Source organism: Mycteria americana, chromosome 14, assembly GCF_035582795.1.
Source record: "Mycteria americana isolate JAX WOST 10 ecotype Jacksonville Zoo and Gardens chromosome 14, USCA_MyAme_1.0, whole genome shotgun sequence".
In the NCBI taxonomy this organism is placed as follows: Eukaryota; Metazoa; Chordata; class Aves; order Ciconiiformes; family Ciconiidae; genus Mycteria; species Mycteria americana.
In genome coordinates, this window is record NC_134378.1 from 17,822,005 (window position 1) to 17,845,398 (window position 23,394).

The 23,394-nt window shown below is 61.9% G+C and overlaps 1 protein-coding gene and 1 long non-coding RNA gene across 3 annotated transcripts in view; one reads left to right on the forward strand and one right to left on the reverse strand.

Annotated features, from left to right (window-relative positions):
- The window catches only part of NOL4L (nucleolar protein 4 like), a 67,372-nt gene extending 60,264 nt beyond the window's left edge, over positions 1-7,108 (reverse strand). Inside the window, exon 1 of one of the 2 annotated variants that reach the window (XM_075516766.1) lies at positions 6,476-7,108. In XM_075516766.1, the coding sequence (XP_075372881.1) occupies positions 6,476-6,784 (309 nt within the window). In that variant the 5' untranslated portion in view covers positions 6,785-7,108. The remainder of the gene's footprint in view (positions 1-6,475) is intronic. The other variant, XM_075516768.1, reaches the window with a different exon arrangement.
- LOC142416785 (uncharacterized) lies at positions 6,166-18,142 on the forward strand. The gene is made up of 3 exons (XR_012777832.1): positions 6,166-6,652; positions 16,371-17,841; positions 17,930-18,142. It is a non-coding gene; the product is annotated as an uncharacterized LOC142416785 (long non-coding RNA).
- Positions 18,143-23,394: the final 5,252 nt, after the last annotated feature.

The following is a 23,394-nucleotide window of genomic DNA, read 5'->3' on the forward strand; positions in this document are numbered from 1 at the left end:
TGGTGGCTTTGGCCCATCTTGATGCAATTCTTTAGAGCTGGGCACAGCTAATATGAGATCAGGGGAAGGTAATTGCTAATTTTCACGAAAGAAAGAGATACGAATATGCATTCGCCTGTCATGGCAATGCAGACAAGGTTTTGTGAAGCCAGAGCGTCCGTCCGGGCTGGGTGAAGGGACACCCCATCGATGCTCTTCCACGCCTCTGTGGTTTCCCAGCCATTTGTTCGTCCACAGCATAAGTTCATAGACTGCTCATATCAGGCTTAACGTAACAGCAAAAACAAAACTGAAGAAATTATATTAGCAGGAGATTGTTGCTGAGAATGGTTTGGACAAGATGATTCTTGAGAAAGTTCTCACTGAAAGGAGCGCGGCCACCTCTCCGGGGCTCCGCTGCTGTCCTTAGTCAGCGACTGAATTCCCCTGCCCGCTCGTGGTCAGAGCAAGCCTCTCTGAGTCAGGCCCGTGAGGAGAGGTGAGAGAACAGCCTACATATCGCTTTTACAGTCCGTCCTCTCAGCTCCCCGTTAATTCAGGGCCCTGAGTGCCTGGGCCCCTCTTCCTTTGCAAAGGTGGGACGTAACCTGAAGAGTCAGAACAGCGGCACCTCATCAGACCTGGATTTCTTTCCTTTCCATTTTAGCTTCATTTAACAAGGCCTTGCAGAGCTATGCTTTGTTTGTTTGCTTTTTTACCTTCTTCAGAGCAATACCCACCAAGAACCACAAATCTGAAAGCAACTGTGGGGTGAGGGAGATAACTTCTGGATGAAAGTTATCTGACAAATGCCGTTCCTCTCGGATCAGCAGTGCCGTCGATGCTTCTGGAATCACGTAGGATGTACAGCGTAGATGGTAGAGAGATTATTCTTTTAGAAACTGTTCAGTCAGACATGTATCAGGGGACTGGGACCAGGAGGAGCGGTGGGATGCGGGACCTTTGCTGATGCGGCTCCAGGTCTCACGAGCACCGGTGACCAAAGCCAGTCCCCGAGGCTGAGGCTGTCTGGGGATGGTGGTATCTCCCGCAATACTAACCGTACCGCAATACTAACGGCCACGGTGGGGCTGCCTTATAATCAGGCTTGTAGCCTTGGCAGAAAAAAAGCAAGGACTGAATTAGATGCTGGTTTCCCCCCGTATCCCTAGAAGCGGCTTCAGCAGGCTGTCCCGGAGGGGTGGGACTGGGCAGGAGCTAGAAACGGGCTCTGCTGCCAGATCTCCTGCTCCCAGCTCGGTGTGGAACTTCATTCCGCCAGTCTGCGTAACTGCGGATCATCAGAGCTCCTTAAATTCACCTTGCAAAGGTACTGGAGGCTTTTGCTGCTACCTGGTGAGCTTAAGCCAGCTCTCAGGCCCAGAGCACTGGGTGTCACTGCTGTGACTCTTAGACGAGCAGCTTCAGAAGTAAAAACTGCGACTGATGTTGTGCAAACTTGGAGCTGAATCTGGAAGGGATGCTGATGGAGGAGATTTTCTCTAGACTGGATTGGATGGGACCACGCACCGGGGCCAGCATCGTGCCAGTCTCCTAAGTGCACATTTAAATGTAAACCTGCCATCGGTTCAGCTCCCTGGAAAAGCCAGCGCTGCCCCGCGTGCTCAGGGGTAGGCTATTTCATAGCAGGTGAAGGCTCCGTATGCTCTAAGTAAGGCTTGTGCTATAGGAGTAATAGACAATTTCTCAGATAATACCCTCAGGCCCATTCGCCTTGTCCAAGGCTCTTCTGAATGGTCTTGATTTATTTTTTTTTTATCACTTGAAGTCCACAGAAAGTCTAAGTGGTTATTCACATAGTGAAAACCTTCTGTTGACTAATGTTCTTAGAGGTTATAGATGTGCAGCTTTTTGGGGCACTGAATATGGGCATTGAAGGGTACTTGTACCAGGAAAAATGTAGCCTCTATTAGCTGTTGGAGCAGCATCTTTCCGACATGCCCGGCGTCTCAGCTCAAGCATTCTGCCACTGTGCTGTGCTGTCCCAAGGCCTGGCACCGCGGCTTTCACATCACAACGCTCCCTCTCTCTGGAGCTAAAACGTATTTAGGGATAGGCTGTATAGTGAGATTTGTCTGGTGTCCCATGTGATGTTTTTCCTGCTGTCGGTGAAAGGCCTCCATCCATTTTGCTTTTTGGTCTCATTACTTCCTTTATAGCGCTCCCCCCCCGTAGTACCTTTCCTTGGGTGAGTTTCACCAGGCACGATTGTGAAATAATTTTGAACATCGGGCTCCGGGGGAGCCCGCGCAGGTGAACTGTACCTGTACAACAGCCACCCACCCGCACAAACGTCCTCGGCCTCCTAGTAATGCCTACAAGAACCCCAGAACCTCGTGTCAGCTCTGCAGGCGACAGAGAGAGCAGGAAAGCAAAATCAAATGTGGGCAGTGCTGCAGAGCCTACCCAATCCCCGAGCCTCTGCACAGTCCCCGAAGGGCCGGTCTGACGCCAGGCTTCCCTGCCTCATCCCGCAGTCCTCCAGCCGGCATCACGGGCTGCCAGGATGAATCTGTCCTGCGAGGCTGGCCACCGCTCCGGAGTTGTGACAAGCTCCCACCGCGCACGGCGAAGTACAGCATTGATTTCGAGAGTGCGCTCCTGCAGCTAATGCCCCAACCGAAGTCTGAGGCTAACCCTCCCCTGCTCGCCCGGCTGCTACAGCCAAACCCATCTGCATCGCCGGTTGTCACCAAAGCGCTGTCCTGTCCGTTTCCCTGCGCCGTGTCTCCATCTCACTCTACATGTGTATGAGAAAGACTGTCTAAATGATGCTAAATGCTTAGGACAAGAGGGACACGGGATTATAATGAACTGCATCTTAGCACCTTGTCACGAACAAATTCTCCCACAGTTCTTAGCAAACCTGGGGAGAAGGGAGAGCGCTGCGCATCCAGCGCCGGGGTTCGGTCCGGTCCGCAGATAACGAGGTGTTTTGCACCTTAGCGCGCGTTAGCCACGTGAACGAAGGGCAGATCTGGGCACTTTGGGCCGTATCCATTGTCTGCGCTGCAGTAGCACACAAAGATACCCTCCTCCTCCTCCTCAGTACAGCCTAAACACGTTTTTTCCCAACTCCCTGACCTAAAGGACGCAGCATCCAGCCCGTACGTGAATAGGGCTGTCAGACAACAATGTCCTACACTGCTAAACCTCATGTGTTTATCTGCGTACGGTTTTTTTAATTGTATGTGTTAAATGTCCAGCATCTTTGGGACGTTCATCTGGGAAAAAGAAATCTGAACAGTCTCTGTGCCAGACATCCGTCCGCACTGCTGTTCCTATTCCCAGTGCATTCTTTGAGAAGACCACCATCTGCTCTGACCACCACCTAAGGCAGATGCCCCCTTCTCAGTGCACAGTCCCAGCTCTCAAGCCACCCAAATCTGATTAGGCCTGTTCTGATGAGAGGCCTGGAGGAGGGCAAGGGAAAGTTACTCAGGAGAGAAAATAATAACCGCATGTTAATTATGTTTTCGCTACAGATGCGCAGAAAATACACAAACCAGCTCAGGATGCGTAAGCCAAAAGGAACAGCTCTACCGGCTTGCTGCGGGGGGGTCGGTATTTTGGGGGGTTGAGGTTACTATTTTTTTTTCCAGAGGAGGAGTGGCCCCAGCCCTGTCAGGGGAAGAAAAGATCACATCCCCACTGCTGCCCTCTACGCACTCTTTACCACCTCTCTTCTAGCTTTCCCTCCCGGTACCTTGGATTTCCTGTAGTGACCTGCAGATACAGCAGAGCGGTGCGCACCCCCCGCCTCCCCCTCCGCGGCACCCGGGCTGGGTGCGTTTTGCCTCTCTTCGGCCGTGGGACAGTCCCGAGCACGGTGCTTCTCCGGCGGATGTGCTCAGAGAAGGACGAGCGGACAGGACGAGCCGTATCAGGTTGCTGAGGAGCACAGCCAGGAGAAAGCAACCGAAACGCCGCTCCAGAAGTATTTGGGAAAAGCAGCTGAACAGGCACTAAACCAGAATACACGCTTTACTGTCGAGCGAAAGGCTCGTATCAGCGTCATGAATTATTTGACTGCATGCATGAGAGAAATGAAATACACCCACAAACCCAGCCCAAACCACCGAGGACAAGGAGAGCCCTGAATTATCAGGAGCTGAAGAAAATCCCTGTCAAGTTATCTCTAAATTTGAGAGCCACTTCAGGCAAAACCAAAATGCAGCAACTGCATCCGTCTGAAACGGTCCACAGGATTCCCGGCAGAGAGGGGCACGGTGGGGCTGGGGAGGGCCGGGACAGAGGGGCCAGGAGGCAACAACTTCCACAGCCTCGGCGCCGGAGGCTTTTGGGGAGCACAGTGCCTGGTGGTCCCTACAGCCCGTGGCTCAGTAAAGCGTTCCCAGCCCTAACTGCCGTCCGGCAGGCTCTGGGAAATAGGCGGTATTGCCCCTCGGAAAATGCGGTTGTGCCCCGAGGGCATGCCTGCTTTTTGTTTGTTGGTTTACGGGAGCCGGGGTGTATCTCCTATCTGTAGCCTGCAGGGACTCTGCCAGGGAAGATGCGGGGGCCTAGACACGCTCCTTGCTGAAACTTCATCTGGGCAGAAGCCCTTTGGGAATACCCGGGCTTGCGCCGGCCTCGTTGAGCTGCTGACCCTAGGGACTCCCTCACGGACAAAGGGGAGGGGGCGTCTAGCGAGCAGCAGGGTCGAGGGAGTCTGGCTCGGCCTCTCTGGGGTACCATGACTCTGCAGCATTTGGAAGATCTGGGATAGAGTCGCCGGCTAGATGGAGAGGACCCGGGGGAAGTGCCGTATCTGCGGCAGGGGGTACCGCTCCTAATCCGCCCTCGGCAGGGGCTCCTGGGGGGGGAGAAGCGGGAGAGGAGGGCTGCAAAGAGGTCTCAAAAAAAAATCGCCAAGAATTTTTTTGGGGCATGGCATGGGGGAGGGGGGCTGCGAGGGGAGAAAGAAAGGCGCCTCTGAGCACCACGAAGGGAAAGGGAGAAATAATGACCCTTCCCCCTCCCCCCAATAATAAGGCAGACCAGATGGGAGGTAAATAGTGCGTTTAGAAGCATTTGCCACAGATGGGCTGCCCTCAATGGAAGCATCCTCCAGCCACATCAATGCTGGAGTCTGTGTGTGCACAGAAAACACTGCACCCTTTAGAGCAGCGGCAGCAGCAGCAGCAGCGGGGAGAGGAGGGGAGGGACGGGGGGGGGGGAAAAATCCCTCCCGGAGCCCTTCTGTGCCCGCTGGCCCGGAGCCGGCCCCGGCGGGCGGCGGGCCGTCCCCCCCCGGGCAGCGGGGGCAGCGGGGCCGGGGGAGCGCGGCCGCGCCGGGCGCACCCTGCGCGCAGGGCCGGGGGCCGCGAAAGTTGCGCGTTTCCCTCCGCGCCGGGGAGCGGAGCGCGCTCGGGACGGGAACAATGGGGCGGCGGGGCAGCCCCGGGCGGCGGCGGGGCGGGGAGGCAGGCAGCAGGCAGCAGGCAGGGAGCAGGCAGGCAGCAGGCAGCAGGCAGCAGGCAGGGAGGGAGGGAGGGAGGGAGGCGGCCGGTGCGCCCCGCGCCGCCGGCCCGGCGGGGCGCCGAACAATGAGGCTCCGGCGGGGGAGTTTCCCGGGACGGCGGCCCGCGGGCAGGCGCGGGGGGGGCTGCCCTAATCCGGGCTCTGCCGCTGCCCGCACCCCCCGGGGCACCGGCCGCAGCGGCCGCGCCGGGGCGGGCAGCGCCGCGGGACGCCGGGGCCGGGCGAGCCGCAGCGGGCCGGGCTCGCTCCGCTCCGCTCCGCTCCGCTCGGCGCGGCGGCCGGGCGGGCAGGGCGCGGCGGCGGCGGAGGCGGCGGCGGAGGGGGGGGGGGGGGGTGCCGGCGCCCCCTCCCCGCCGCTCTCTGCCCTTGACTGCAGACCTGTCCCCGGCCGTGGGGCGGATGGGAAATGCCGGGCGAACGTGATCGGACGGGGCGGGGGGGCGGCGGGGCCCGCACCGGGCGGCGGCGCGGCCCCCCCGCGGGGGCAGGTGCACGGCGGCGGGCGCGGGGCACCGCCGCCCCCCCCCTCCCCCCCGCCGGCAGCGCCCGGGGACGGCGGCCGCACCGGATGGGACGGGGACGGGGGACGGGGGACGGGGGACGGGGACGGGGAGGGGGTGGGGGCGGCGGAAGGTGCGAGGCTCCGGGCGGGCGCCTCTCCCCATCCGCAGCCCGGGCGGGTCGGGGCGGCGGGGGCGCGGCGGCGGCTGCCCCGGGAGCGGCGGGGGCTGCGGGAGCGGCCGGGCCCCGCGTCGCGCCCCGCATGGGGCATGCGCGCTCCCGGCGGCCGGCGGCGCGGCGGGGCTGGGCCGCCCGGTGCTGACGGGACAGGGCCGGCGCGGCGGTGGCGGGGAGGGGGGCCCCGGGGGTGCCCTCCCCCGCCCCGGGCAACCCCCCCCCCCCCCGCCCGCACCCCCGGGGAGGACAGACAGACACGGACAGGCAGGCAGACAGACAGACACAGAGCCCCCGGGGCACGGAGCGCACTAACCGTTCCCGTTTTCACCGGCACATATACCACCACTTGACCCATCTTCGTCGCCTCCCTGGTGCCGTTTCCCAGGCGGAAGCCCTTGGACCGGACCCAGAACTGGAACTTGCCTTTCTCCCCCCCGCCGGAGCCGCCGCCGGAGCCGGATCCCCCCTGCAGCACCTCGGCGATGCGCTGGTACTTGCTCCGGGTCACCGTCTTGGTTTTGGCCGAGTCCCCGTAGGTGCGCAGGCACCAGTCCCGGAACTGCCGCCCCAGCTCGCTGTCCCCGGGGCGGCTCCCCCGCAGCAGCAGCGGCGGCTTCGGCATCGCCCGGCCGGCGGCGGCGGCGGCGGCGGCAGCGGTAGCGGCGGCGGCGGCGCCCGGCCCCGCGCCCTGTCCCGGAGCGGGCGGAGGGGCAAGCCGGGGCGGCGCGGTGAGCCCGACCGGCGCTGGCGCGGCGCGGCCCGGGACGGGCTGCGGGGGCTCGGCCCGGGATGCGACGGGGAGGGGGTAGGGGGTGGCCGCGGCGGGGGGCCCGGGGGGGGTGGGGGGGGTGGGGGCGGGCGCCGGGGCTCGGACAGCGACCCGGCGAGCCGGGCGGAGGGAGGCACCGGCGGCGCCAGCAGCAGCAGCAGCCGCTCCTGTCACAGGATCACAGGCGGCTCCGGCTCGTCCCCCTCCCTCCCTCCGCCCGCCCGCCCGCCCGTCCCTGCCTCCTCCGCCCCCCTCCGGCCGCCTCCTCCTCTCAGCGGGATCCCACCTGTTAGAGCGGCCGCGCCGCCGCCGCCGCCGCCGCCGCCGGGCCCCCCCCCCCCCCCGCCGCCTCCCCCGGCCGGCCCGCCCCGGGGCCGCCGCTCCCCCGCCCCGGCCCTCGTGCTCCGCGCCGGCCGCCCACCGCTCCCCGCAGCGCTGCCGGTGGGATGCGCTCCCCCGGCTCGGCCGGTGTCCGTCCCCCCCCCCACCTCCCCTCCCCGCTCCCCGGCCCGCCCGGGCCGGGGAGCGGGGAGGGGAGGTGGGGGGGGGGACGGACACCGGCCGAGCCGGGGGGGGGGTGTCGGGGGGCGCGGGTCCAGGTGCCGGTCCCAGACAAAGGGCCGGCGGGGCGCGGGCGCACGTGTGCGGCGGGACGGGCCGGCGGGGGCGGAGGCGGGCACCTGCCGAGCCGCCGCAGAGCCGGGGAGGAGCCGCGGGGGCAGCGGTAGCGGCGGGGTCCGTCGGCCGCCGGAACGGCCTGGAAGGAGCCGGGACGTGAAGCGGGATCGCCCCGCAGCGCCCTCGACCGGGGCTGCCCGTAGCGGTCGGAGCTTGTCCCGCCGGAGCGGGAGAGCCGCACCCCGCCCCGGGCCCGGCCCCGGGGGCAGCCGCGATTCTGCCAGCCCCGGAGCGGGAGACAAAGGCCGGACCCCGGCCCCGGTGCCTCGCTCCGCTCCCCCGCAGCCGCCCCCGCCCTCCGCCGCCCGTTCCCCGGGCAGGAGCCGGCAGAGCATCCTCCCCGCGCCCCGGCGGCGGGGGCTGCGGCCGGGCCGCCGTCCCGCGGCGTGACCGAGCCCCGCCACGGCGGGGGCGGGAGGGGGGGGGCGCGGGCCACGGTCCCGCTCCTCCGTCTCCGAGGGGTCTCCGGTGGCGGGGGGGGGGGGCTGGGGCCGCCCGTCCCAGCGGCAGCTGCGGCTCCGTGCCTGCCCGGCGGCCCCACGCATGTGCCGTGCTTCTGGTGGGGCCGCCCGTGTGCTCCCGCGGTGTCCGTGGGTGCCACGCGTGTGCTCCCTGTCCCTCAGTGCCACGCATGTGCTTCACGCCCACCCCGCAGTGCCACGCGTGTGTTCCCTCTCCATCAGTGCACGGATGTGCTCCGTGCCCACCCAGCAGTGCCACGCGTGTCCTCCTGGTCTGTCCGTGGGTGCCACGCGTGTGCCCCCTGTCCCTCAGTGCCACGCATGTGCTTCACACCCACCCGGCAGTGCCACGCGTGTGCTCCCGGTCTGTCCATCAACGCCACACACGTGGTCCCAGTCTCCATGGGTGCCATGCGTGTGCTCCTGGTCTGTCCATGGGTGCCACGCGTGTGCTCTCTGTCCGTCAGTGCCACGTATGTGCTCCATGCCCACCCAGCAGTGCCACGCGTGTGCTCCTGGTCTGTCCATCAATGCCATGCATGTGGTCCCAGTCTGTCCATCGGTGCCACGCGTGTGTTCCCGGTCTGTCCATCAATGCCATGCATGTGGTCCCAGTCTGTCCCTCAGTGCCACACATGTGCTTCACGCCCACCCCGCAGTGCCACGTGTGTGTTCCCTCTCCATCAGTGCACGGATGTGCTCCGTGCCCACCCAGCAGTGCCACACGTGTCCTCCTGGTCTGTCCGTGGGTGCCACGTGTGTGCTCCCTGTCCCTCAGTGCCACACATGTGCTTCACACCCACCCGGCAGTGCCATGCGTGTGCTCCCGGTCTGTCCCTCAACGCCACACACGTGGTCCCAGTCTGTCCATCAGTGCCACATGTGTGCTCCTGGTCTGTCCATGGGTGCCACGCGTGTGCTCTCGGTCCATCACTGCTACGCGTGTGCCCCATGCCCACCTGGCAGTGCCATGCGTGTGCTCCCGGGCTGTCCATGGGTGCCACGCATGTGATCCCAGTCTGTCCATCAGTGCCACGTGTGCTCCTGGTCTGTCCATCAGTGCCATACGTGTGGTCCCTGTCTGTCCATCAGTGCCATGCGTGTGCTTCACACCCACCTGGCAGTGCCACGCGTGTGCTCCCAGTCTGTCCCTCAGTGCCACATGTGTGGTCCCGGTCTGTCCACTGGTGCCATGCGTGTGCTCCTGGTCTGTCCGTCAGTGCCATGCGTGTGCTCCATGCCCACCTGGCAGTGCCAGGCACCTGCTCCGTGCCGGCGGGGGGCATGGCAATGGTGCATACCGAGGGTTGCCTGTGTTGTCAGCAGCGGTAGGGCTGGCGCGAGGACGTAGATGCAGGAGCCAGGAGCCTGTGGGAACCTGGAAAAGGAATTTGATGTGTCAGGGAGTTGTCTGAGGCCGGTGCTGGAGGTGCAGGGCGCGGTGGTGGCAGGGCCAGCCAGCGCACGGGCGGCCATGGTGCCACACGCCCGGGGCTGGAGGCAGGGGCGAAGGTGAGGGCCCTTCGCTGGCTGAAGGGCTGTTTTCTTCACCGCCCCGCGCCAGCCGCACTGTGCCCATCTGACAGATCCCCGAGGTGGGAATTGAATGCTGCAGGAGCTGAGCCACGGGTTAGCCGTGCCAGAGGGCGTACGGTGAAAACAGGGCACGTCTGTGACACTGGAGCATTGAAATGAATTCTTGAAATACGCCATTGTAAATCATGTTGACCCTTTCTACCCCACTGGATCTCTGGACACCTCTCAAAAAATTCCCAGTGTCGCCATCCGGTTTGGCACCCCGGCACTGGGCCCAACGTGATGCTGTTGGAGAGGGACTTGTGGAGCGCACAAAGTCTTCCCAGTTTGGGTTTTCTACTACATAATATAGGATGCCTACAGGAACTTGCTAGAGCACTGCAGTATTTTTGCTGACCACTAAAAATAAGATGGACATCCTTTCAAGCCTCAGTCAGCCATGGAAGCACAGCTTTCTCGGGGGACTGCTGCAAGGAGCAGTTGGGGGAATGGAAATGGCAGGAAAGAGAAGGATATTCTGCACAGTTGGGGCTCGGTGGGCAACTTTCTCGCAAAGACTTTGCAGATGAAGCCAGGCTCAGCTCTGCGCCTGCTACAGCACACGGGCACCCCGCCTGCACAGCACGAAGCAGCGACCAGCTGAACTCGGTGTCCAGAACCGGCTGGCGCGGGGCGGCCATAGGGGCGGGTGGGATTTCCTATGAGAACTCTGTGAACGGGCTTGGCAGGAGGTGTGGTGGCAGTTGGCTGTGCAGGAGTGCCAGGGAAGCACTGGGGGCTGGAGCTGCTTGGCAGGAGATGTTGAGTGAGGAAGAGAGTAGAAGGACACTTCGCTTTTGCTGAGGAGTTGCTCTAGCCAGGGTTGGTGCTGCCTTCTTCGCCGTGACCAGACCTCCCGGCTGAGGTAAGCACTGAATTCCCCACCTTGCAGTTCAACCCCTCAGGAGCCAAGGGAAAAGGGAATGTCCTCTCGCACCACCGTAGGCATGGACAGAAGTCTTCTCCTGCCTCAGCCCACCCCTTTGAAGCTGTGTCCGTTGAACCTGGCTATTTTCACATCAACAGCGCCAATTTGGGTTTTATCGCTGCCAAATCACGATGACCATCAAACGTTAGCTCCATCAGTGCAGAGCAGAGTGATAAGCATTATGTTTTCCTTAATGATTAATAGACACCCCTCCTTGCCATGAACAACACTTTGCAGAGTAAGACATCAGCTGAAGGGCCTGAGTCTGTCCCGGAAGAGGGGAGGAACTGGCGGAGGGGGGCTCAGGGAGGAGCGAGGGGCCGCACACGGTAGTCGGTCGGTCACAGGCTCCCTGAGCCTGCTCGCAGCCAGCAGCTTGTTTGGATGGACGCGTACTTGGCGTGGGGTGAGCCAGTTGCTCCAGCCACGTGGTAGGCATGGCTACCATGGAAGGACTTGAAGGGAAGGACTTGAGCGGTCTTCTCTCCGGCAGTGACTGTCCTCTGTAGAAAATTGCTGGAAACTGCAGTATTTCCAGGCAATGACCTTAGTCCGGTGTACAGCACTCGCTGGGCTTGCTGCCTTTGCTTCCTGGTCCTCTAGATGTGCGAGCTATGTCCTGCTAGCCTGTCCTTCGCCTAGGTCTCTCCTGTCTTCCACCTGGTTTGGTTTGTTAATAGCTGCAGTTAAATGTCGTGTCTGCTCGGTGATGTGAGTAGCTGAATCTGCCTCGTTTTCTGTTAAGAAGGTTTGGGGCGATACAGAGGGTCACTCTCTGGAGAGCACGGGCAGGAGTTTCCCCAGGTTGGGAAGGCAAGGCCAAACCAAGAACTGTTATCCTCTGAATGAGGATTTTGGGAAGACCACTCACACAGGCGCCGAGTGTTCAGGTCAATATTTTAGGTCCCAATCCAGCACGGATTCAACAAGGGTTTAACTTGCACTGCGTGAGCAATCTTGTGGTATGCCAGATTATGATGCATGATATTGAGGCCACTCTTGTCCTTAAAGATAGGAAAAAAAAATAAGTGGAAGTGTTTGGTGGCACTGGACCTTAAACTGTCGGTTCTGGATGACAGATACTGGGTGGTGTACAGCACAGGGTATCTGCTGCAGGCTTTTTTATAGACGGACACGTGATAACTCCAGCTCCATTGCTATTTATACTATGTAAATAAAAGTTGTTCTTAGTAACTTCCAACAAATATAAACTAGACATTAGTTCTCTTTGTAACATTTTTTCAGGTAGGGGTGCCCCAGACCCTGGACTATTGTATTGGCTTGTGATTATTCTTTCACATGCATAAAAACAAGGAAATCCAGAATGAGCGATCTAATACCTAGAAAATGCTTCATGGGAAATATCAGGGCAGCTTAGCTGAGGTGGGAGCTGAAGGGGGAAGGCTGCGGTGCCTTGGTAGCACGGTGAGTGTCCGGAGAAGGTACATGGTGCGTGCTTAGAGGTCCCCTCTCAAGGTACTAGAAAAAGGGATGATCAACAGAAGTATGAGTCATCCAGACTGATAAAACCAGATAATTTTTACCCGTCTTATAGCTAACCGGTGGAATTTATCACCACAGAGAGTGTTTGTGTATGCAAAAGGACCGGGTGCCTCTTTGGAGGAGAAACACCTGGGAAGGTACAGATTTAGGAGAGAGAAGGGAGAGATAAGCGCTCATGCTATAGGGGATAAGTCTAAAACTGATGGCCAGGAGTGAGAAAGATGCTTCCTTTGAGGATATTTCCTTCGCCAGTTTTTCGCCGTAGCACCCGGGCCTTCCTTTGAAGCGTCTGATGCTTATCGGGGCAGGGGCAGCACAGCAGCCTGGAGGGACTGATTCAGCTCGGCCATATTCCCGCGTTGCTGTATTTCCCACAGCCGTCCTCGTCAGCAGCGACAGCAGTCCCTCCTCGCCGTGCGCCAGCACCACGAGCACAGCGAGCCCTCAGCCTCTGCTCCCAGCCTCTGCTCCGGGCTCCCGCTCCTTCTGCAAGAGCCTGGCTCGTGCCTCGGTGGGGCAGGGCGGCGGGAGAGCTGGGTCTGGGCCGAGTGGGAGCGGTGACCCCCGCCAGGCGTGCGGGACCGTGCCGGGGACTCTCCAACCCACCCTGATAGCGGCTGCCTGCTGATGGGGGGCAGCAGTGGTGGACACTTCCCAGCCGTCACCCCGGGCACCCCCACAGCGGCGTTTACAGCTTACGTGGGAAAGCGATAACTGGAAAGGGCCCTTCTCCTCAAAGCTCTTTGAAGTGCAATTTATCAGCTGGAAATGAGGGCAGCCAAATACCGTGTAAAAAGCCGTGTACAGCAGGCCAGCAGCAAGTGCCCCACAGATCCCAGCTGGAGAAGGCGCCGTGCCAGCCCATGCCCTGCAGTGTCCCCAGCTACGTTGGTTTTGTTGGTCAGCGTCTGGATTCGCACTTGAATAGGACCCAAACTGGAACCGTTTACCGGATACCCCTGAGTGCTGCTGGGTGGGATGAGAGGCAGGCAGAGCGCTGGGTACCGAACCCAGCAGTGGACGTAGCCTGGTACCGAGCAGCGCACAGTGAGCTCAGGAGTTAATACCCATCACTTCTGCCGGCAGCCGGAGTGCCTTGTTGGGGAACGATAGAGCAATGTTGAGGTACTTGTGGGATCGCTACGGATGAGTGTTTGGCTCTCGGATGAGTGTTTGGCTCTCGTAACTTCAAGCATTCAAAGCCGGACAGCCAGTGTTACCTGGGTGTCTTGACTGCCTCTACAGTCAAGGCGCAACAATGAGAATCCTCAGAAACCATTCATCCCGGTGCTTTAAACGCTTCTCGTAGAGTGAGATGAATCGCTCGCTGGAGCTGCCTTATTTTTCCTATCAAACCAAAGGGAGCCCGCATGTCTCACACAGTCTGCGTCTGAGATGTTCACCTACCCGAGGCTGGATGGGAGACCTGTGATCCACCAACGGGAGAGCTGTGATCCACCAACGGGAGGGCTGTGATCCACCAACGGGAGAGCTGTGATCCACCAACGGGAGAGCTGTGATCCACCAACAGTACAGCTGTGATCCACCAACGGGAGGGCTGTGATCCACCAACGGGAGAGCTGTGATCCACCAACAGTACAGCTGTGATCCACCAACGGGAGAGCTGTGATCCACCAACGGGAGAGCTGTGATCCACCAACGGGAGGGCTGTGATCCACCAACAGGATGCAGTCAAGAAGAAGGGGAACAATCCCAAGTTGTCTTGGAAGAGTCATTTTGAGAGAGGTCCAGAGAAGTATCAAGGCTCTGGTGAAGCTCCAGACGGCTGTCTGGTCCTGGTTAGCCATACTGGGAGAGTTTAGCCTGAAACTAGTGCAGAGAGAGTTTGCTGGATCGTTCAGGGGAAAGGAGAGTGTCTTACAGAGATGACTCGGCTCACTGATCTCAGCAAAACGAATGCTGAGAGAAGACGCATTTGTGGACAATCAAGAGACGGACACCAGGGAGGGACACGGACTAAGGCACGGCACCACCTTGGCACAAGAACGAGTAGGAATAAACGGCCTACGTATAAACCAGCGCTTGAAATGAGGAGGTGCTGACCAAGCATCGGAGCCATCAGTCTCTACAGGAGCCATCTCAGAGGAGAACTGGGGAGAGAACCTGGCCGCTGCGAAAACGGAGCTTGGTCAGGTTACGAATGACGCGGCGCAGGGTGCTGCCTCTCGCGGCGGGGGACCGGGCACCGTCTAAGGTCCCTTCGGGGTCTCTGTCCCCAAAGTGAGAAATCAGTTTTAGTTCTCCTGTAGTTTTTGCTAACTCTGAACCTAAACAATGAGATTTTTCCAAGTAGAATTATTCTTGTCTTTAATCAAAACCCAATTTAGATCCAGGTCAGATAATAAGTCAAAGCAGCTAAGGGTAGTCAGCAAAGAGCGTGAATTCCTTCGGGACCCTATTGGATTTCTGTCCATGTCACAGCACCAAAACATTATTTGGTGTGGCCTTCGCTCGAGGGAGGCCTGGGACTGACACAAGCGGAGGAGCTGGAGTTACCAATTGAACGGGGATTTGTGGAAATAATAGACATTTTTCCCACCTTCTTATTCTGTCTCCAGCGTGGCTTCGGAGGGCTGGGAATCGAACCACGTGGACGGTCCATTGATGTGCTTGGGGGAGAAGCCACGGAAGGAGCGCGGTAGCCTGAGCGCCGTGGTGAGGACCGAAATACCCACCGGCTGCCGGGGCTGTGTGGGAGCCCGGGACAGGAACAGGCAGGGAGCTGCAGATCAGGACTGAGCTACATTTCCAGAGCTGCGTGGGGAAGTCTGATGGCACCTGCCCACATCCTCTGCGACTGCACATGATGCCACATCTCCCTCAGTTTCAAGATCAGCAGATTTACCCTTCCCTGCTTTTTTTCTTCAGGAGAAAGAAGAAAAAACCCAACCGAGAGACCACAGATTTCTAGGATAGGCTGTGCTAACGCGGTACAAGCTGTCAGCAGGCAAGCCTGGAGGAGACGGGATGCCCTCTGCAAGCTGGAGTTCTCATTGTCTGTGTGGCAGAGGACAAGAAGGGAAGTAATATGAACCAAAAATAGTCTTACAGTTTGGGAAGTGAAACCGTGTTCCTGTGACCTCTCACACTTGTGCTTATGTGCAGGGCAGTGGGTTGTCTTGCTCCGCCAGCCGAGAGGAGGCTTCTCTCCTTTCCTCCAGGTATAATCCGTTCCTCCAGGCACATCTGCTTGGGCTGTCCTCCCCCAGTCCATCGTCCTTTCAAATCCTCACCATGGGTGCACTCCAGCAGCATCTGCAGCTGCAAACATCTGGACGGGGCTTTCCCATTAGCCCCTTTACGCTGCTCTGAGGTCAGGGCTCTGAGGAATCCCCGCTGCCTCTGCGGGCCCTCTGGGTACGGCTGGCATGGGAGGGGAGAGGCGAGTCCTGGCCGGGGTGGGCAGCTCCGATCCTTTCAGAAGGGACCTGAGAGGTGGGGGTCTGGCCTTTGGCTTAAAACATTTAAATGCTAGTGCTTAAGGGAATCGCTGGCGTGGGGAAGGGAGGAGGCAGCAGAGACCTCGTGCCTGGGGAGGGCTGCCTGCTCATCAGGGCCCCCAGGAGAAGCTGGATTTAAATTTTCGGTGTGCTGGTGGGCACGAGGGCCCTCGTGATGATATTTCTGGGTGGGATTTAATGGACTCGGGCTGAATCCTGGAAACCTGTGCAGCAGCGGGATAACAAAATGCCGGCTATTCTTCAGTCTGGCTGCATCCCACCTCCGAATACTTCAAACGCTTTGACACAGCTGTTAACTGAGCAGCGGAGGCTCGTCCGTGGGGCTCATCCGTCCCCTTCCCTGCTCGGCTGGGTGCCCAGCGCGGTCTGCACTGTGGCCGCTGTGTGGGTGCTGACCGCAGAGCGTGCTGCTCGTGGCCGGCCCTGAAGAGGTTCCCCGGTGCCGTATGTCTCCAAAGGCTCGTTACCACCAGACCTGGAGAGCCTCGCCTGCGGCATCGCCCCTGCGGGACGCTGAGCACCAGCAGGGTTCGTTACCCGTAAGGGGACGAGAGGCACCGGGGCGCTCGGCGGAGCCAGGCCACCAGCCTGCAGGATGCGGCTTCTTTCATTCAACTTTTTGGGTCAGGCAGTGGCTGAGCGAGCACTGGGGCAATTCCTGCAGATTTTATTTAGTGGGGGTGTGGTTGGTTTTTTTGCCTGATTTCCTACCATTTTCTCGGGGATGTTGAAGTCTGGTCTGGTCCCAGAATAAAGCGGATTCTGTGTCGTCCTGGGGCTGAACGGGTTAATTTTTGTGCTTCTCTCCCCAGCTCGCTGCGGACTCTGGCTGGGACAGAACATCTGTCTGTTGCTATGGCTGCAGTACACTTGAAGGGGATGACTGGATAATTATTGCAAACATCCATCCTGCCTGATGTGCTCCCGGACCCTCCCTGCCCAAACGCAGGGGAGCAGCCGCCTTTCGGGGCGCAACTTCAGTCACCGGGATCCTACCTAGGGATGGCGCGTTGGCAACACCTTTTCATTTGCATAATTAATGAGGCCGAGGCTGCAAGGCTCCTGGGAAATCCGAAGCAGAGCAGCAGCGATGAAATGGCACGGAGGGCTCCAGCCTTCTCTGTGGCTCGTTAGAGCTCTGCTCGCTGATAACGCCCCGCTTCGGAGCTACAGGGGAGTTGTTCGCCCATTGCCATTAATTTACCACCCACTTCTATCTGAACAGATTGCTCTGGGCCCAATCCTGCGATACCTCCTGCCAGGCGCAGGCCCCAGGCCTGCCTGCTGATGAGCAGGATTCGGCCGGCGTTGGGGCGTCCGCATCCCCTGGTGCGAACCCCAGGGGCCGTCCGCACGGGTCGGGGGCCTCGGAAGCTGCAAGGTCCCGGGTCACGGCGTGGACCCAGGGCTTCCCTTTGCTTCTCCCCCCTGGGTAGGCTGCTGCCCGCAGCCGTGGCTGCTGCCGGCGGTGCTGCCTGGACTCCCTGCCTGCGCTGCCACCGCCTGCAGGTCGGTGACTTGCTGGATCAAGCTGCGCACGCTGCTCGCCCCTGCAGTGCCCGGGCACCATCCTGTGCGTGCAGCCGCGGTGCCAGCGCCGTGACCGGCCGATACGTCCCCCGGGTACGGGCACCGCTGGGGAAAGGTGGGCGGTTGTTCTGCAGGATGAGCCTCCTCGATGGTCCCGGTAGACGAGCAGCGCTGGCGGAGCCCGCTGCTAGCCGCTGGCTGGTGGTCCGCCCGGGATCCCCCGCCTCACCTTGCAGCTGCACGTGCTTCCCCAGCGGTGCCAGTCTCCAGGGACGCGGCATGCCCTAACCCCGTACCTCCTGGCAACTCCTTCCCCTGCTCCTAGGAGTCAGCCTGTGCGACCAACGCCTGCCCGAAACACCCACGTGCCCTTTGTTCCTGGTGTTGCTGCTGTTCTTTTGCCTACTGGCATTTAACCCTGCCCTGGATCTAACCCTGGGGGTGTTGAAAAATCCAGATCTGGCCCTGCGTCCTGTGGATTGTCCTTGTTTCAGCCAATTCCCACCTCTGAATTAACAGAGTAAAAAATAATGCAGAAGTTCCCCTTCTGAGCAGACAGTGCTGTACGCTGCTTAACTATGAACTTCAATGCATCCATTGTACATTTTTTTCTGTTTATCAACACGTGGTGGGGTAGGAAGTCCGAGCGGAGCTGGGACCACGATGAGCGCAGACCTCCGCAGCCGCCAGCCAACAAACAGCATCGCAGCCGGGACCCTCCGCCGGGGCCATGTTCCCTCTGCAGAAGCCTGGGTAAGCTGTGCAGGACGAGGCTGCCCCTTGCTTTTCCTGTTATCTATAACGCTGGCCATAAACAATAACGCAGAACATTTTCATACAGCGCTTTGCATCTGCAGAGCACCCCGCAAGCGCTAGTTGGTGCGGAGCATTTCCAGAGGGTGAGTGCCTTGCTGGAGGCCGGTGGCAGGTAGGGACCGGGGCCAGGTCGGTGGGACTCCATCAGGCAGAGCTGCCTCTTTAAACGAGGAAGGAGGATGGCAGGGAGAGAACTGTGGGCTGCTCCGGGTCCTGTTTGATCCTTATCATCCCTACATTTTTGTGTATGATTCAATAAACTCCTTTGCTTGCACAACTTGCTTGATTCTCATCGGCATGACTCAGGTGCAAATGATCCGCTCACATTAGCAAGTGATAGAGTTGAGCCCCATGGCTACAAAACCTACCAAACCATGATTGCCCCATGGCTACAAGATCCTGATTTTGATTCCGTCGGCCTGGAGGGCAGAGCCAAGCGCTTCCCTCTTTGAGGCCCTCGCAGAGGGAACGGGGCAAATGAGGGTGGCAGGGCGGGTATGTACCACGCCGGCTGTGCCAAGGGGGCTCCCAGGCATGGCCGAGGCTGGCATCTGCTTGCTAAACCTCCAGAAGGTCTCTTAGAGTTTGGGGGGCTCCTGGAGCCCCTCTTCCCCCAGGAGCTCATCACATCCAGCCCCCGAGGAAGCTCTGGGATCTGCTGTCCCGGGTTGGGCCCTAGCCTCAGGGCGGGCTGGGTGCTCGGGGGGATGCGCATCTGCTCCAGGGAGCTGGCTGCAGGGGAACCGCAGGTGCTCGGCTCCTCTGAAAGCCCAGCCATCGGGATGCCCAGCTCTCCTTGGAGGTATCTCACTTCTGGGTGCCTGTGCTTGGAGGTGACTTGCCTGAAAACGCACGGGGCATCCATGAGCTGCAGGTCTTTGGGAGCACGTCCAGGCGGGAGGATCGCTGTGGCAGGCAGAAAGACGATGCCGCTTTCTGCTCACGGGAGGGTCCTGTATCCCTGGTGTCCTGGAGCTGTGGGGAAGCCTCTCCTCCGGCCCCAGGGCTGCAGGGGCTCTAGGGGACAAGCTGTCTGCGCCTTCTGCTCCTATTTGTAATTCTGGGGGAAGGGTAGGGGGACGTGCACTGTCCCGTGGCAGGGTGCAGGGCATTGTCTCCTGACAGCGCCCCGGCGCCGGTCCAGCGGTGACTCCCGTGTCCCTAGCCCAGCCCTTACGGGAAGAAGGGCTCTTGGGGACAGCTTTGGTTTCCACGCTCCTCAAGACTGCAGCCAGGGATGAGGGCAAGTGAGTCACTGCAAAGCCACAGCTGAAACGCGGAGCTGTGCCCGGCAGCCTGGGAGCGGGGCAGGGGCTGCGGGGGGAGGAGGAGCGGGTGCGGTGCTCCCCCAAGGCCAGGCCTGGCCTGGAGCTCGATTTGGGGACTGGCGTGGGGATGGAGGCTTGCCACCTCCCCTACCTCCTGGGCTTGGCCCCATTTCCAACGTGTCTTGGCACCATATGGCGCTTGCTTTATTTGTTCTGCTGCGACTTGGGAAGGAGGGCAGTGTTTCATTGTCTGGCAGAGGAGGTGGGACGCAGGCACAGGAACATGCCCGTGTCCCGTGGGATCGCCGCCTGAGCCAGGCGCTCTGCGTCTCGCCCGAGTTGCAGGTCGGTGTCCTCATCCCTGCGCAGCCCTTCGCTCCGGAGGGGCTTCCCCGGAGAGTCGCTGCCGGAGATTCACCCACCCACGCGGCTCCGGAGCTGGACCAGCACCGGGTGTGGGGGAGCGTCCCAGCGCGGAGCACGACCGACCCGCAATGGGACGCGGCCTGGTAGGAGGAAAACGTGGCAGCGCTGTTACTGACTCATCAGAGCACAGGCAGCAATTCTGCGACAGCGATGCCGGGCTTGCCCAGCACCAAAAAGTGACAGCACGCTCCACCCACCCGGGCTTGTGGGGAGCAGGAGCCTTCTCCGCATGCCCGCTGCCTGGAGGAGCCGCTATCCCGCGCACATCTCCCCGTCCTGCTCCGTGGCATCCCAAATCTCAGCCTACAGCTGCCCCCGCCGCCCCCCCCTCCCTCCGGCCCTGCCTTCCTCTTCCTCTGCTGCTTAGGGCTCGGCTGGCTCCCATGGAACCGCAGAGATGGGGGAGGAAGGGGCCTTAGAGGCTCAGAGGCCCAGCCCTGCCAGATTTGCATATTTTTTACTGGCCCCTAAACAAGACATTTCTCAGGGGAAGTGAATCCGACGTCCCCGAGGGTGCTGCGTGCCGGGACAGCAGCCACCGCTCATGGAGGGGCCGCGGTCCCGGCACCCACCGCAGGCACGGCCCCGGTGCACGCCGCCGCTCTCCTGCTCCCCGCAGGAAAAGCTTTTTTCTTGGCGGTTTCAAAATTCACGGGCTTTAATGCTACTGGGACCAGGTCCTGTCCCTCTTTGCTCGCAGGAGGAGTCCCGGAGGCGGCCAGGCTGCAGCCGCCTGCACAAACCTGCACATTTTTATTTTTTCACTAGAATTTCCAGCACGTCCCTCCTCTCGTGTATAATTTAGTCGCATGAAAAGAAGCCGTGCGAGGAGGGGAGAGGATGGGGAAACTTGCAAAGTCAGCCATGGAGAGGGAATCCGTGTCAGAAAGCATTACAAAGGGAGCTGGGGGATTGGCTCCAGTTGCTTCCAGTTGCTGTTTGTTTGTGCCAACCCCGTAGGAGATTGCCCAGCGCAACGCGCGGCTCTTTCTTTCCCTGCGTCCCTCTCTCCTTTTATTGCACTGCAGACTCCGGCTGGGACAGCCCATCGCCGTTGCTATGGCTGCGATACGGGGAGGGTTCGGCCGGGTAATAACCGCCGGGAGCATCGCGGCCCTTCCTGCCGGCTGCCTGCCCGGCCCCGCCGCCCGGGAACCGCTGCGTCTCCTCCGCGGCAAAAGCCGCAGAGTGGATTTTATGCCCGTGAGATTAGACAGGGCTGTGCGCGCCGCTGCCAGCGCCCGCAGGAGGCGGCGGAGGAGGAGGAGGAGGAGGAGGAGAGAGCAGGGCAGCTCCGGGCTGGGCGGCAGCCAGCGGCCCCGGGGAGGGCCGGGAGGGGCGGCGGGCAGGTAGGGCGGGCAGCGCCGGCCCCGCGCCGCGGCCCGGGAGCGACGGGCGGGAGGTGCCCGGCGGGGGCCGGGGGGGGCCGGTGCCGCCGCCCCTCCCCGGGGAGCGGGGGGGGCCCAGCCGGAGCGGAGCGGAGCGGAGCGCAGCTGATCCCCGGCCGCGGCGCGCAGCTGATCCGCCGCCCGCCCACCCCGCCAGCTGCCGCAGCGTGGGCAGCTGGGGGCCGGCGTGGAGGCGCAGCCGCGGTCCCGCGTGTCCCCGCCGGCATCGCGCACCCCGGCCCGGCCCGGCCCGGCCCGGCCGAGCGCGGAGGCCCCGGGGCGGGGGGACGGGACCGGGGCGAGCAGATCCCCGTCGCGGGGAGCGGAGGAGGGGCCGCGCCGCGGCCGGACCGTGCCCGGGGCCCCCGCGCCGTGCGGGGCTGGCGGAGCAGCGGGCCGAGGGCAGCGCCGGGCCCTGCCCGCTGCCGGGCCCGGGGGGCGGGAGCGCGGGCGGGCGGCGCCGGCTGCCTCCTCCCCGCAGCCGGGGCCGGGAGCGCCGCACCGGGGGCCGGAGCGCGGCGGGGAGCGGCGGGGGGGCCGGGGCCGGGGCGGGCTCCTGCCGGGGGGGGGGGGGGGGGCAGCCTGCGCTGCGGGCAGCTGCCTGCGGCTCTGCCAGCTGCACGGGCCCGGGCCTCCGCTCTGCCCGGCTGTGCCTGCCCGCACAGGGCCCGCTCGGCAGCGAGCTCTCCCTGCCGCAAGGGCTGCACCGGGCGCCGGCCCCGCTGCAGGAGGGGTTCGGGGAGAAGCCCCGGGCTGCAGGGACGGTGCATCTCCTGAGCCGCGATGCCGGGAGGGAAGGCGGCAGCGGCGGCAGCAGCACAGCGAGCCCTGTCCCGCGGGGGCTCGGCCCGCCCCGGCCCTCGCCGTGGGAGCCATCCCTGCCGCACAGCCCCGGCCGCCGAGGGCTGCAGCGGCCGGGCTGAGGCATGCCCTCGCGGGGCCGCAGCCAAGCCGCGGGGCTTTGCCTGCCACGGGGGCCCTGTGCCCACCGGGTCACGGAATCATCATAGAATGGTTTGGGTTGGAAGGGACCTTTCCAGGCCATCTGGTCCACCCCCCCTGCAAGAGCAGGGACATCTTCAACTCGATCAGGGTGCTCAGAGCCCCGTCCAACCTGACCTTGAGTGTTTCCAGGGATGGGGCATCCACCACCTCTCTGGGCAACCTGGGCCAGTGCCTCACCACCCTCACTGCAAAAAATTTATTTCTTAAATCCAGTCTAAATCTGCCCTCCCGTAGTTTAAAACCATTGCTCCTTGTCCTGTCACAACAGGCCTTGCTAAAACGTCTGTCCCCGTCTTTCCTATAGCCCCCCTTGAAGTCCTGGCAGGCTGCTATGAGGTCTCCCCGCAGCCTTCTCTTCTCCAGGCTGAACAACCCCAACTCTCAGCCTGCCCTCGTAGGAGAGGGACTCCAGCCCTAGGATCATTTTCGTGGCCCTCCTCTGGACCCGCTCCACCAGCTCCATGTCCTTCTTGTGCTGAGGGCTCCAGAGCTGGACGCAGTCCAGAGGTCCCTCCTCTGCATCTGCACCCAGGGATATGCAGGCAACGGTCCTGCCAGGGCCGGGGACAGAGGGCAGGGGAGCTCCCGCACGCCCCAGGGCTCGGCTGAGCCGCTGCGCTGTGTGGGGTCGGGGTGGCAGTGGGACCATCGCTCGCCCCGGGCCCTGGCAGCCCTGCGGCACAGGAGCGAGTGTCACGGCCTCAAGCGGTGCCACCGGGCCGGGCCCTGGCGCTCCCCGCTGCCTGGCAGCACCCGCTGTGCAGGCACAGTGCCTCCCGCGCTCCTGATTACCATCTTGTTTGGAACCGCTGCAGCGGCTGTAATTTGATGCTCTCAAAGTTGGTGTTTACAAGGGACAAGGCAGCCATCAGACGGCTCTTCTTGTTCTCCCAGTGAAAGAATATTCCCCTCTCTGCGGCGCATGGCTGCTCCGTGTGCCAAGCACTGCCCGGGTTACACCGAGCATCTTTCAGAAACACCTTATGGGGTCAGCACCTCTGGAGCTGCCGTGCTGCCCGGGCGGTGGGGTCGGGGACCTCGCACCAGCGTGTTTGGTGGGGCAGCGGGTGCAGACCCTCCGGCACAGTTGGCTGCTTGGGGCCAGCCTGCTCTCTGGTGCCTGCGCCGGCCGTGTGCCATCAGGAAGCCGCCCGCCAGGCAGGAGGTGCTGGGAGGCGGGCGAGCTGGTGGCCCCGTGGGACTCGTCAGCTCCCTGTTGACAAATCCTTTCACTCACGAGCAAGCAGAGCGGGACGGAGCCCGGTGCAAGGCTTCCCAGCGCCGCTCCAGCCCTGTAACCGCTGTGTCCTCACTGGGACGCGCTGGTGTTTCGGTTGCCGCTGGGACCCCACAAGGCAGCCACCTTCCCGAGCCAGGGGTGGGCTGGTGAGCTGCCCCCACCA